Source organism: Perognathus longimembris, chromosome 14 (assembly GCF_023159225.1).
Source record: "Perognathus longimembris pacificus isolate PPM17 chromosome 14, ASM2315922v1, whole genome shotgun sequence".
NCBI lineage: Eukaryota > Metazoa > Chordata > Mammalia > Rodentia > Heteromyidae > Perognathus > Perognathus longimembris.
In genome coordinates this window covers 7,403,311-7,417,388 of record NC_063174.1, presented here as the reverse complement: position 1 = coordinate 7,417,388, position 14,078 = coordinate 7,403,311, and the positions used below count along the sequence as shown (strand labels likewise).

The 14,078-nt window shown below is 36.4% G+C and overlaps 1 protein-coding gene across 4 annotated transcripts in view; it reads right to left on the bottom strand.

The window, feature by feature from the left end:
- The window catches only part of Arhgap5 (Rho GTPase activating protein 5), a 60,029-nt gene that overhangs the window by 19,757 nt on the left and 26,194 nt on the right, over positions 1–14,078 (bottom strand). For 3 of the 4 annotated variants that reach the window (XM_048362944.1, XM_048362942.1, XM_048362945.1), the window contains one exon: positions 4,671–4,818. In XM_048362944.1, the coding sequence (XP_048218901.1) occupies positions 4,671–4,818 (148 nt within the window). The remainder of the gene's footprint in view (positions 1–4,670; positions 4,819–14,078) is intronic. The other variant, XM_048362946.1, reaches the window with a different exon arrangement.

Genomic DNA, 14,078 nt, shown 5'->3' with positions numbered 1-14,078 from the left:
AAGAGTATGTTCTAGGGCTGGGAATATAGCCTATGGCAAGAGCGCTTGCCTCATATACATGAAGCCCTGGGTTCGATTCCCCAGCACCACATATACAGAAAATGGCCAGAAGTGGCACTGTGACTCAAGTGGCAGAGTGCTAGCTTGAGCAAAAAAAGAAGCCAGGGACAGTGCTCAGGCCCTGAGTCCAAGGCCCAGGACTGGCAAAAAAAAAAAAAAAAAGAGTATGTTCTAAATCTGACAAAATGCCTAAAACAAAAACCCAAAAAACAATAATAGGACTGGGAGGGTAACTCAGTAGCAGAGGGCTTACTCAGCATGTGACAAGGCTAAAGCACTGATTAAAACACACACATACACAATAGCTAACCTTATACATATACTTTATTATAAAGATTAGGTGCTACCCTCACCCCAGTTAGAATGGCAAGTATCAAGACAATGAATGATTACAGATGCTGGCAGGGATGTAGTCGAAAGGGAACACTACTACACTGTTGGTGGGAAAGTAAGCCTGTTCAACTACTCCAGAAAGCAGAATGGAGGTTTCTCAAAAGACTAAACATAGAACTTCGCTATGACCCAGCAATTTCATTCTTAGGCATTTATCCCATAGATCACAAACAAGGCCACACTAAAGTTAACAGCACAACCATGTTCATTGCAGCATTGTTTACCATAGACAAGATATGGAGTCAACCCAGATACCCCTCAGCAGACAAATGGATCAAGAAAATGTGGCATATACACAATAGAATTCTGAATATGCCATTCATAAGGAAATTAAAAGACTTGGAAAAAATCATATTAAGTGAAGTAAGTCAGACCCAAAGAAACAAGGTTGCACGGTTTCCCTCATTTGTTGTAACTAGAAAGTGCCTATAAATCTACTAGTTAACACATTGGATGATAAAAAAAACAACAACTAAAAAATACACTTGGACATGATAAATTATATAGGTCTCTAGACAGCCAAAGAAAAAAGAATACTCTCAGGGGATCACAAAGGCTCAACAGCTCTGTGCAATGATCATATAAAATGTCCATCAAAATGAACTCCAAGAAATGGGAACAGGGATTTTGTTATTTTTTTCTCCGTTGTTGCTGTTTTTAATTGTATGTACCTTTTGTCTTGTATGTGAGTGTATCTGCTTTGGGAGGGGAAGAGGGAACACAGAAAAGGGTAGGACAAAAGGTGAACATATGCAGAAATGACACTAGACACTATTGAAAATGAACTACGCAACTTGTGGGAGAGACAGGAGGGAAATCTTGGGAAAGCTAGGGAAGGAGTGACTGTTCAAAAGGAAATGTACTCACTACCAGACTTACGTAACTGTAACCCCTCTGTAAATCACCTTTACAACAACAATTTAAAAAATTAGAAATATTAGGTAGTGCCACTATTCTATATCTCAAGTGCAAAGTGGTGGTTCTGGGGCCACCAAGCTATCAAAGCTCATATTGTACAATTCAAGTATTTAAAACTTAGTATGCTGGGTGCTGGGGGCTCTCACCTAAAATTCTATTTACGCAGGAGGCTGAGATCTGAGGGTTGCAGTTCAAAGCCAGCCCAGGCAGGGAAGTCGGTAAGACTTTTATCTCCAATTAACCAACAGAAAACTCGAAGTGGTGCCTCAAGTGGTAGAGTGCTAGCCTTGAGCTGAAGAGTTCAGGAACAGTGCCCAAGCCCACAGTTCAACTGCTACCAACACCAACAAAAAAAAGTATTATATGTAAATTATAATAAAAAGTAATAAATTAAGCTTATTTCTTAAAACTGTTTTCTTTAAGGTTGTTCAAAACAATCTAGCTTTTTGAACTTGATTATAACAAGAACAATGGTCATTCATATTACTGTATTTCAGAATTTACAAAGAATTTACTGTATTTCAGAATTACGAAGAAAAAATATTGCTAGGCACCTACATGCTGCTTACACCTAGCTACTTGGGAGGCTAAGAATGGGAGGATCACTGTTTTGAATCCAACTCAGCAAAAAGTCCACAGTGGCATGTAAGTCTGCTGGATGGACCGACTGAGGTTAAAGGCCAGCCTGAGCAAACAAGAATCCATCTCAGTGGAAGGTAACTGGATATGATGATGCACTCTTGCTATCCTAGCAACTACAGGAAGCCTAAAATAAAATAGGCAGACTGCAGACCAGGTGCATATCTGGACAGTAAGTGAGACCTTATCTCAAAAATATAAACTGAATAACAGCCCAAAAGATCGGGCTCAGCACAAGTGTGCCTGCCTAACAATAACAAGTGTGAGACTTCTGAATTCAAACTATAATGCCATATAAAAAAGCAAAATATAATTTTTAAATAATGGGCAACTGCAATGTATTTCCATGACTCCAAGTTAAGCCTCAAAGATGGCTATGCTACATAGTTCATATTGCAAATTGCCAACTGAAAATTGTTTTGTTTTGTTTTTTGGTTTTTTAAGACAGAGCTTTGCAATGTAGCCCAGGCTGAGCTCCATATCTTGCTCCTCCAGTTCAGCTACAGCCTACCCCACTGGCATTACAGAATGTATCACCATACTCAGCTCATAAACTGAGCTTTTAAGCACTTGGAAATTGGTGCTGAAACTGGCTAGCAGCTGTAAAATCAGTAATAAAAATCAAAGTGTAATTCTACAAGAGAACTGGTGCTAATCTTTATTCTATTCTTAGTCTTATAGTACCTCAGTATATTTCTACCAAAGCACTTAAATGCACAAACTACTTATTAGCTAACCTGGACTAATTTAAGCTGTAGTAAGAATTAGGTCAAAATTTCATTTTATCTTATACTTGAAATTGATTGTCTTCAAACCAAATCTTTCAACTACTATGAAAATATGCAAGAAACCAAATTCTTAAATATAGTAATAAGAAATTTATATTAATAAGTAGTAATCCATAGTTATTATTTTCAATACCTAAGGAAAAGTTATCTTAACCCATTCATTCATATCCACTAGGCTTAATTACACTGCTAAAGAAAATGAGAATTATTCAAATCCAAACAAGGAAAACTAATACTATAAGAATCTTTGAGCCGGGAGCCAGTGGCTACTAATCCTAGCTACTCAGGAGGCTGAGATCTGAGGATAACTGTTTGAAGCCAGCACAGGCAGGAACGTCTCTGACTCTTATCTCCAATAAACTACTCAGAAAAAGCCAAAAGTGGTGCAGTGGCTCAAGTGGTAGAGCGCTAGCTTTGAGCAGAGGCTCAAGGACAGAGCTCAGACCCTGAGTTCAAGCCCCAAGACCAAAAAGAAAAAAAAAACTTTTTCTTCTGAACAAAGCCAAGTGCTAGTTGCTGATCCCTGTAATCCTAACTTCTCTGCAGGCTGAGATCTGAGGATTGCAGTTCAAAGCCAGCCCAGGCAGAAAAGCCCATTAACTCTTATTTCAAGTTACCCAACAAAAAGCCAGAAATGGAAGTGTGATTCAAATAGTAGAGCATCACCCTTGAGGAAAAAGCAAAGCAAGAACATGAGGCCCTGAGTTCAAGCTCTAGTACCAGCACACACACACACACATGAACAGATATGCCAAAATAAACCCAACAACCCATACTTCAAGTATTCATTGAATGAAAAATAACAGTATATCCAATGTAGGCTCTGTAAATTAACACTTAACTCACAAAAGAGGATATGTGCTATTCCAACTATAATACTTGTAACAGTATTTCCCCATATGCCACTTCCTTATTGAAACTACAAGTTCTTCACCAAATAGAAAAACCAATAAGTACAGACCCAATTAATAAAGTAAAGGGCAAGGCACACATAGGAGCAAAAATGAGCCTGATTATTTAGTTTAGACATGGCTAATTTTTTATACTAAAACAATGCAAAAAAGTTTATTAAGAATAAATAAAGCTAAAACTGACTTAGCTCATATTTTTACATCATTTAAAATTTGTAGTTCATTTAATCACCAGTTTCATAGTAAACCTGCAATTCATTTTAAATATGCTCAAATACAATCTCTGGCTTCATTTCTTACCTTTGACTATCAAGCCTTTTGTTTTAATTTATATTATGCAAAATAATCATAAGAAGAAACTTATTATTTAAATGATGACAGTTGCATATTCACAATATTGTAATTCAAACCACATAAAAAATCACAAAATAGCTAGGACTAAATAAACATTAATATCACAAATACAGTGAGCTACTTTTTGCATATCTGTAACTATGACAAGTTTTAAGAGGAAAATAAATTTTTTTGAAAAAAAATTCTTGTGTAAAACAGGTAGCTAGTATTAGATTAAAAAGAGGTAACCACTATTACATTAAAAATACTGAAAGCATTAAAATTACTGATTCAAATCATAATGACCTAATAACAGCTTAATATAGTAATCAAGTCATTCTAAATTCTTCAGTTAGGTAAGTTTAACATTTTAGCTTTCAACTTAGCCATTTATTAGACTCATTAGAAAGCAAACAAAAGCACTGCTGGTTAACCACAAAAAACTTCTTTCAAATATCAGATGGTTACATTAAGAGTAAATGCTCACAATAAAAAAAATACTCAAGACTATGCTAATATAAATATAAATCTCCTTCAAATTTTAGCCTATCAAATCCCAAACATATGACAAACTGTTGGTGAAACAAATATTCAAATCAAATCTCATGTGTTGACACTTCTATCATACCTGTATCTTCAATGAATTCCACACATTTTTCAACAAATAGAGGTATGGGCTTCTCAGCTGTAACCAGATCCTGGAGGGGCATCCCAAAGTAATTACTTTCCCAATTTCTACGTGTTGGTGGATTAAAGTTCTTAATTTTCTTTTTCTGCTATAAGAAAACATATTCAAGTTAAAACTATTAGTATTAATTTCCTTCAGACTATCAAGCAATGTAAATACACATTTTTGGATGAAAAGAAATATTTAAGACACATCCAAACAATGTCCTTCAATAAGGGCTTGATTAAGTTCTGAGCAATGGACACACAAAAGCAAAGAGAAAAAAAACAGCTGACTAAAAGGAAAAGTTCTCTTGCACAAATAGTAAGACTAGATAGGTATAGATTAGGAAGATTATGGAGGAAGACAGTAAAAAGCATTTTTCAATGCCAACTTAAAGGACAAATTAGGAGTAAGCAATATCCAATTCAGTTTATGGTGGTCTGTTAATATGGCCTTTGAAGTAGATCCAACAAGTTTTTGTGTAAATCTACCCTTGTATGAACAAATAAGTTACAGATGATTATATAGTGAAGCTATATAATTCTACTTAGTATGCCCAGTTCTCTCTTTTCTGTTATTTTCCTATCTACTGACTATTTCTTTATTGCTAAGTTTTTCACAAGAATGTTTAAAACATTTTCAGAATAGTAAAATACAAAATTAAGTAAAATTTTTCAGAATTTAACTTTAAGTTAGTATTAAAAAGTGGCTTAATTTGAATTGTCTGGATTCAAATTGCTGAGACTCTAAATCTTTTCTGAAGTGTAGCAGATATCAGTGTAGATGATTTCAATACATACAATCACTTTAAGAAGTACAGTGAGATGAGAAAAGTTGTCAGAAATTCTAAGAGAATGTTGGAGCATTTTTACTGACACCTCTGGTTTCCTTTTCAGTCTAGTTTTTCTGGAAATTTGTATTGTCTCTGGCACCAATATATTCATACTGGTTCTAAATATCATTACTGACAAAAACATCATTTCTAGTCACAAAATAGAGGGGAAAGAATGAGAGGGAAAATAAACACAGCATCCAAGGTTGAAAAAAAGTTCTCATCTTAGTTTCCCATTTTTTCTAGAGGACTTTTTTCTTTGGTTAAGTTCTTTAATATTCTTTTTTTATGGTATCTTGAATACTTAAGTGTTTTCATGTTCAGGAATAGTTACCTTGAACCTAAGCCCTTTCGGTTTCAGGATTTTCCCCCCAGCAACTGCCAGAGCTCAAGAAGTCTAACTTCTAAATCCTCATACACAATATTATCTAGCGATATAGTTTATATACTCAGATTACCCACAGTATATGCAGGTGCTTTGAATATTGTCAACAGGAGTTGACAATTGGCATGTTGGCTTAAAAATCTAACCCACCTAGTCAAATGCCCTGGATTCTTATTCTTTATAAATGATCACCAACAGAACCATGTGTAAGAAAGTAGAAATGAAGAGTCTGTAACTTCAAAACAGAGGGTAAAATGGCTGTTCCTTTTTTTTTTCCTTGGGAACACTAAGGTGCTTCCCAATTTGCAAACTACAAGTTGCATTATTTTTTATTGGGAAAGTGAAATCTGAGGCAATGATGATTCCAACAGCCGACTCCAACACCACAAAGTTCTAACAATAGCTAGCTGTTACTACTGTTACTTAGTTGTGACTGTGGCAATCAAATCTTAGGAACTCTCTTTTTAGTACTGGGTATTGGAAGTCAACCAAACCTCTGGAATCAATGTCACCATTCTATCTTTACTCTTTGGGATGAAGGAGAAAAGTGACACTAAACTTTAGGAAACCATGAATACTTAGTTTTAAAAAAGGGGCGGGGGGGGGGGAATAAGGTAGATTCTATTCTCTCTGGCTTATGCTCAGCAAATACCTTCCTAGATCCAGAAGGTTAAAAAGCTTAAGTTACTCCATTCTGCAGTTACAACAAAGTTTAGTGCTAGAAATCCAGGAAAATGAAAGGACAAATAGTTTACAGCAATTATTTTCTGGCTTATTAAGGAATACTTTATTAACAAAGAACTGTTCTGACCATCATGTTACAATCCTGCTATACTGAAGAATCTGTTTGACTTCATTATTTTTTTTAACTAAAAACACTTATCTAGTTTTGGATTACGTGTCTATATTGGTTTTACAATGAAGAAAATATGCAATTGCTTTTTCTCTGTAAGTGGTAAGTCTTTGGGTCCTCCCTGCTTCCCCCCCCCCCCCCCCCCCCGCCCATCTCCCCTTTTTGTGGTAGCTCATCAGCTTGCTTGCTGGGCTGGTGTTTACCACTTGAACCATGACTCTAACCCTGTAACCCATAGTTCTCAACTCACTTCAGAGAGTTCTTCCAAACATAGGCCACTGAAAACCATTCCTCATCCTTGTATGATCCATCCCTCTGCCAATAGTTGCCAACTACTACTATGAGTTAACTCACACTAACTTAAAAAAACATATATAAGTTATAACCTTTTTCATAAATTAAGACTGGATGATTACTAAGTTTCTCTGAAAAGCAAGAGCAAAATGAGTAGCTTATAGAGATGATTTCTGATGAACCTTTAGTCAGGAATGGGATCTATAATCAGATACATATCTTTTGAAAATAAGATCTCTCTCTTATTTAAAATAATCCATTTTTATTTACTTACTATATCCATGAAAGGGTTCATCTTAATTTCTGCTTAAATATAAATATTCAGTCTTTTTTCTAGAAATTTAAGCAAATCTCCTTTCTTCAAAAGCATACCCAAAGTAAAATAAACATCCCATTTGCAAATAATGTAAACAATGTTATCAATTAAGAGTCCAGCAGCTATAATTCTCAGTAAATATAAACAGGACCAGGAAGAGGAATAAATAGCTCTTTCCAGAAAATGAAAATGCTCCTGTTGCTTCAGTAATATCAGAAATGTCCTCAAATAATATTGTAATTGGTAACATTACAAAACATAGCAAGATGTGGCAGCTCACACTTCTAATTCCAGCTTCTCTGGAGGCAAGAGACGAAGAGGAAGGCAGCTTTAGCCAGTCTTAAGAAAAAGTTAGTGAGACACCATCTCAACAAACAAGCTGGGTGTGGAGGGTATATATGTAATTCCAGGTACTGATGAGGCACAAGTGGGAAGATTACAGTCTGGAGCCAGTCCAGGCAAAAGGTGTTGAGATGCTAGTGTGAGGCCCTAAAATAAATCTCTAGTGATATTTTTTAAGTCCACAACACTGGTGACCAAACCATAGGAACAAAACTTAAGTCCAGGGCTAGGAATGTGGTATAGTAGTAGAGTGCTAGCCTAGCATGCATGAAGCCTTGGGTTCAATTCCTACGCACCACATACACAGAAAAAGCCAGAAGTGGGCGCTGTGACTCAAGTGGTAGAGTGCTAGCCTTGAGCAAAAAGGAGCCAGGGACAGTGCTCAGGTCTTGAGTCCAAGCCCTAGGACTGGCAACACAGCAACAACCACCAAAAAAAAAAAAACCACCCCACTTAAGTCCAGTAAACCAAACCAGAAAAATTAGCTGTAATTTTTTAAATAAAAGATAAAGAAATGAGACAATAAGAAATGTAAAGAACCTGAAAAAAATCTACCCATAAAAATCTCTTTAGAAACAGCAAGTTGAAAATTGAACTACAACAAAAACATTAAAGGATATTGTACTGTTTGCTTACTTCTTTTTTTTTTGTCATTGTTTCTTATTTCTGTACCCTTTGTCTTGTATGTAAGTTTATCTGATTTGAGGAGGGGAAGGGGAAGCATAGAAGGGAGAACTAATTCAGCAGTGATACTGGACACTATGCTGGAAATGAACTATACAAGTTGGGGGCAAGGAGGTCCGGGAAGGAAAAATACAGAAAATGAAGGGTGATGTGACACTGTTCAAAAAGAAATGTACTCAGGTATGTAACTGTTATCACCTTTACAATAAAAAAAATTTCTTAAGGAATAAAATGGAAAAGACAACTAAATTACTTTTTTACTGTATCACTATTGTAATACATAACTTAACCAAATCACATAACCTGCACTTTCCAAGGAGTAGGATTCAGTTGATTCAACATATTCATGGAACTAGGTCATGTATGTATGCACTACCTTTGGTAACCCTACACATAACCTTCACACTAGGTATGCATGTACTGCCTTATGGAACCATAGTTGTTGGCCAGATGCCTATTGAGAATACCCATACCACTGGGAAACAGGATGTGATAATGGTGCTGGTGGACAGAATGTGAACCTATGGACAGAATGAAGCCATGCAGAGTCTGTGAGTCTCTGCTAGGATGAGTCAGCGAACAGTATGATGTGCTGTGTGCTAATGTTGCTGATGATGAATCAGGTAAACAGGAGAGCTTCATCTTCATCTTCATCCATCTTCATCATTTCTTGAATTTCTTTGCCTGACTGAACTGGAAAACCTGAAAACTCACAAGGGATATAATTTTCAAAGTAAATTATAAAGTACAAGAACTATTAATAGAGAAGACAGAATCAAAAGCTATGGCCTATTTAAAAGTGGGATGATATAGGTATGAGAATATGAGATAATGTATGTTAGTGAATGACAACTGGGGAAAGAGATTAAAAATGACAAAATAAAGCTTTGTTCTTAAAAATAAACGGGCTTAGGTTCCAGAGTTTCACATCTGTAATTCTAATTACTCAGGAGGCTAAGATCTGAAGACTGAGGTTTGAAGCCAGCCTGGGCAGGAATTTCATGAGACTTTTATCTCCAATTAACCACCAAGACTGAAGTAGAGCTGTGGCTCAGCTGGTAGACAATGTCTACTTCCAAAATACTATCTAGAATCGAGTTAACTTTCCTCTCTGTTAAGTACCTGTATCAAGTACTGTCTAGCATATAGTAGATACTTAGTAAGCTTTGAAAGAAGTAAGCAAACTAAAAGCAATAACTTAAGGAACCTTTACCATATAAAGTTTCTATTAATAAATGCACAAAATATTGCTGATTAATTTACCAGAAGAACAAAAACATTCAATGTGTATAACAGGTTACTATGCAAGATGCAAAAATCAGTAAAAATAAATGCCCTCAAGCAACATACACTTTATAATGAAGAACTATCACTTCGCTGCCAGACCTTTAATAACACATATAAAACAGTATGCCAGTGTCAAAATAACAAAATGTAAGGCTTAAGCTCAGACTTTAAATGGTAAACCTTCTTGTACAGGAAGCAATCTACACTGGAATATGAGAATAGTCGCCACAGCTCTCACCAGTCTCAGGTGAAGAATGTAAAAAAGTGATGTAGCACCTGGTAATTAAAGAAGTGGATGATAAAACTAGGTAATATATGGAGAAAAAGATCCAAGGGAACAGGTGGCATGGAAAGACTATGAACAGCAGAGTAAAAGGTTGTACAAAAAATGATACTGTTTAGCTAGGTGCTGGTGGCTTATGCCTGTCATCCCATCTGTGAGACTCTTAGCTCCAGTTAATCACCAAAAAGCTGGAAATGCAGCTGTGGCTCAAGATGGTAGAGTGCTAGGCTTGAGCAAGACAGCTCAGTGCCCAGGCCCTTAGTTCAAGCCTCAGAAGGGGTATACACACACAGAACCAGGAGGAACTCTGTCTACATGTGAATACTCCCTTATTTGTTCCCTGAGCCACAATGATCCAAGCTCCAAACTTTATTTCCATATAAATGTCAAAAAAGGCAATTCTCACACTAACACATCAAAATAGAACTTCTACCTCCTTACAACCTGTGCTTTTCCATGCTTCCACGTGTCAATAATTGGCAAAAGACAAAACCAAGGTGTTGACTGATAACTTTCTTCCCTCACTGCAAATATGCAAGCCATCCCAAAGTAACCAAAATGCATGTTAAAATTTTTCTATTCAGGATCGCTACCACAGTCAAACCCACCAGTTTCCTGACTTGGACTGCAGGCTCAGATGGGACCCAATTTCAACCTTTGCTCCCCTCCAGGGTGATCTTTAAAATCTGATCAAGTCACTTGTCCACTTAAATGAAGCACTGGATACAGCTAAGTTGTAGAACCTTTGCTTGGCACACAGGAGGGCCACCAGGTGCCAGTGGCTCACACCTCTAATCCTAGCTAATCAAAGAGGCTGAGATATGAGGATCACAGTTCAAAGCCAGCCGAGGCAGGAAAGTCTATGAGACTCTTATCACAAAAACAAACAAACAAACAAAAAAACTCAGCAAAAGCTGGAAGTGGTGCTGTGGCTCAAGTGGTAGAGTGATAGCCTTGAGCACACAGAGGCTCAGGGACAGAGCCCAAGACCTGAGTTCAAGCCCTAGGACCAGCAAAACCAAAATTAAACCTTATACTCACGTATCCAAAATAACTGTAAGTCTCTTGGGTCAGCCAAAGCTGACAACCAGTAATTTATGCTTCTTTAAAAAAGAGCTGGAAATGTGGCTTAGCGGTAGAGTACTTGCCTAGCATTCATGAAGCCCTAGGTTCAATTCCTCAGCACCACATAAACAGAAAAATGTAAGGCTTAGGCCCAGACTTTAAATGGTAAACCTTACACATAAGAAGGGAAGTGCCTAGGGACATTTCTGAAAGAAGATCTGCAGCCATTTATTCACCTAAACATTGTGCTCAAATGTTCACAGCAACCTTATCCATAAGAGTAAAAAGCTGGAGACAACCTATGCCTTCCAATAACTTTACAAAGTATATATATGCACTAAGGAACAATTGAAACATGCCCAGCCCAACTGAATCTGAAAGGAATTATGACCAATTAAAAAAAAAGTCAACCATACAAAGTTATATACTATATGTAACATACTTGAAATAACAAACTATAAAAAGAGAAAACAGATTAGTACTATAGATGGGAAGAGATGTGGTTATAACTAAATATAAGAGGGTGGTATGGTTATAAACAACACAAGAGATATGTTGGTAATGAAACTTTTTGCATTATCACTGTAGTGGCATAGATACACATACATGTGAAAAACTTCAGAGAACTAAATATACATACATACAAAAAAAGTATGTTAAAGAGCAATAGAACATAGCTCTGATCTCCTTTCCTAAAGGCATATTCCTACTCAATCATGGGAATTAAAAGCTACAACCTATGAAAAAAAAAATCTGGCTTTTTTACTAACAGGTCCTGGGCAGGCCATGTATACCCAACTACTAGGTACTTCCTTAAAGACTATATTCTGCTATACCAAGGTATCTCAGCTTCAGCATGATCCTACTGTAGGAAATAGCCAGTGACTTTTGAATGCTTAACAGCTACCCTTACTTCTATTGAGTTAGATATGCCTCCAGACTTCCTTGGAGGTGAATAGACTCTGGTAGAGAACCACTGTGTTAGGCTAGTAGAAATGTGGACCAAGAATGAATTCAAGTTTGGGAAACAGCTACACATATATTCCTGATAAATTAGCCTTTAGGAAGGACGTGAAATCTTTAAAACTCCAGTTATTTTATTTTATTTTTTTTTGCCAGTCCTGGGCCTTGGACTCAGGGCCTGAGCACCGTCCCTGGCTTCTTTTTGCTCAAGGCTAGCACTCTGCAACTTGAGTCACAGCGCCACTTCTGGCCATTTTCTGTATATGTGGTGCTGGGGAATCGAACCCAGGGCTTCAAGTATACAAGGCAAGCGCTCTTACCACTAGGCCATATCCCCACCCCTCCAGTTAAAATTTTGTGCATGTGTACTTTTCCAGGGATTATATACAAACTTTCCCTCAGATCTCTAAAATAATTTCTAACTATGGAATTCCTCTGTACAACATCTTAAAAACAATAGAATTCTATTAAAGCTTATAAAAATTGAAAGCAATTATTTTATACAAAGTTTGCAAGGTACCATATAGACAAAATTAAGATACAATCATAAGGTTTCTCCTTATATTCTGTCCTAAGGACTAGAAAAATAAAAAATTATCACTTTCAAAGAGAAGCCTGCCCACTGTGGTTCCTCTTCTTTAAAAATTACAAATTAAACCCTGTCTCTTTGAGAATTCCTGGGCAATATCAGCTGGCATTTTATGAAAACATCACATAACAAAGCTAGAAATATCTAAAATAATTCTCCTTGGAGTAGAACAATTTGTAGTATACCAGATTTTGTAGTCCACAAAATTGGTCATCTATATTTATCTTGCCTTGAGATAGTAACAACTATCACTTATAAAAACAAAATATTCTTTTACATGAAGTACCTCCTTGACATATATAGATAATACTCTTTACAATTATAATTAAAGAGTATTAAAAACATCCTCTATTAGAACACATGAATCAGAAATACATGAGCTGGGGTATAGCTTAAGTGGTAGAGCACCTACCTAGCAAGCACAGGAAGCTGAGTTCATACTTCAACACTTTAAAATTAAAAAAAACAAACCTACACTTTAAAATTTAAATACATAGGATGTAGCTCAAACAAAAACAGCACTTGCCTAGCATATGTGAAGCTTTGTGCAGTAATAGCAAACTTAGGCATAGCAGTAAATGTAAGTGCAAGTAAGTTCACTATCTCTGCCCTTATACAATACCATAAACCAGTGTGGCCAGTATGGGAATACTGTTAAAGAAGCCAATTTTAAGACTCCCATCCATCTATTCATCTATACATTCAATTTATTCATTCACAGTGTCTATGTTGCCCAAGCTGGTTTCAAAAGCTAGGGTGCAAGTAATCTTGCCTCAGCCTCCTAAGAAGCTTGCTGTTCTTGATTCAAAATAAACTGACATTAAACAGACCCTTTTATTAGATCTATTATTCACAGTATAAAACTAAGGCCATTTTTACTGACCATAGTACAAAATACTGTGCTAGGGCAAGGAGATGAATTATAAGCAGGATATAAATCTTACCCATAGTATCCTATGGATTCTCATTCTTTAGAAACTGCTGTTTGGAAGAAAGCCAACTTCATCTAGAACTTCACCCAGATAAAAGCTCAAATCTAAGTTCAGTAGTGTAATTCTATTTCTCTGACTAGAGGTTAGGAGGAACTATAGACAAAGAGAGACTAGAAAAGTAGACATTTGAAGCATCTGAGAAAAAAGGCTTTCTCATTCTTCTAAGCATACTTTCTATATAAAGATGACTCTCACTCTGTCCTAGTAGGTTATAAATTAATACCTGTAATCGACTCCCAACTAATCTAAGCAAGGTAATTCCCCGAAAACAGGTTAAAAATGACCACCTTCAAAGCAATCCAAGACTCTGCTTAAATGAGCACTTCTTGATCAAAGTGCAAGCCTACCCCCCACTGGATCTGGAAGATGTATCTTCCTATAGTAAGTAACCAGTGCTGGCATATCAATTATTTTTAAATGGTATTTTAACTAATAAATATTGTGAGGTTTTAGAAGTCACAAATCAGGCTGGGCACCAATA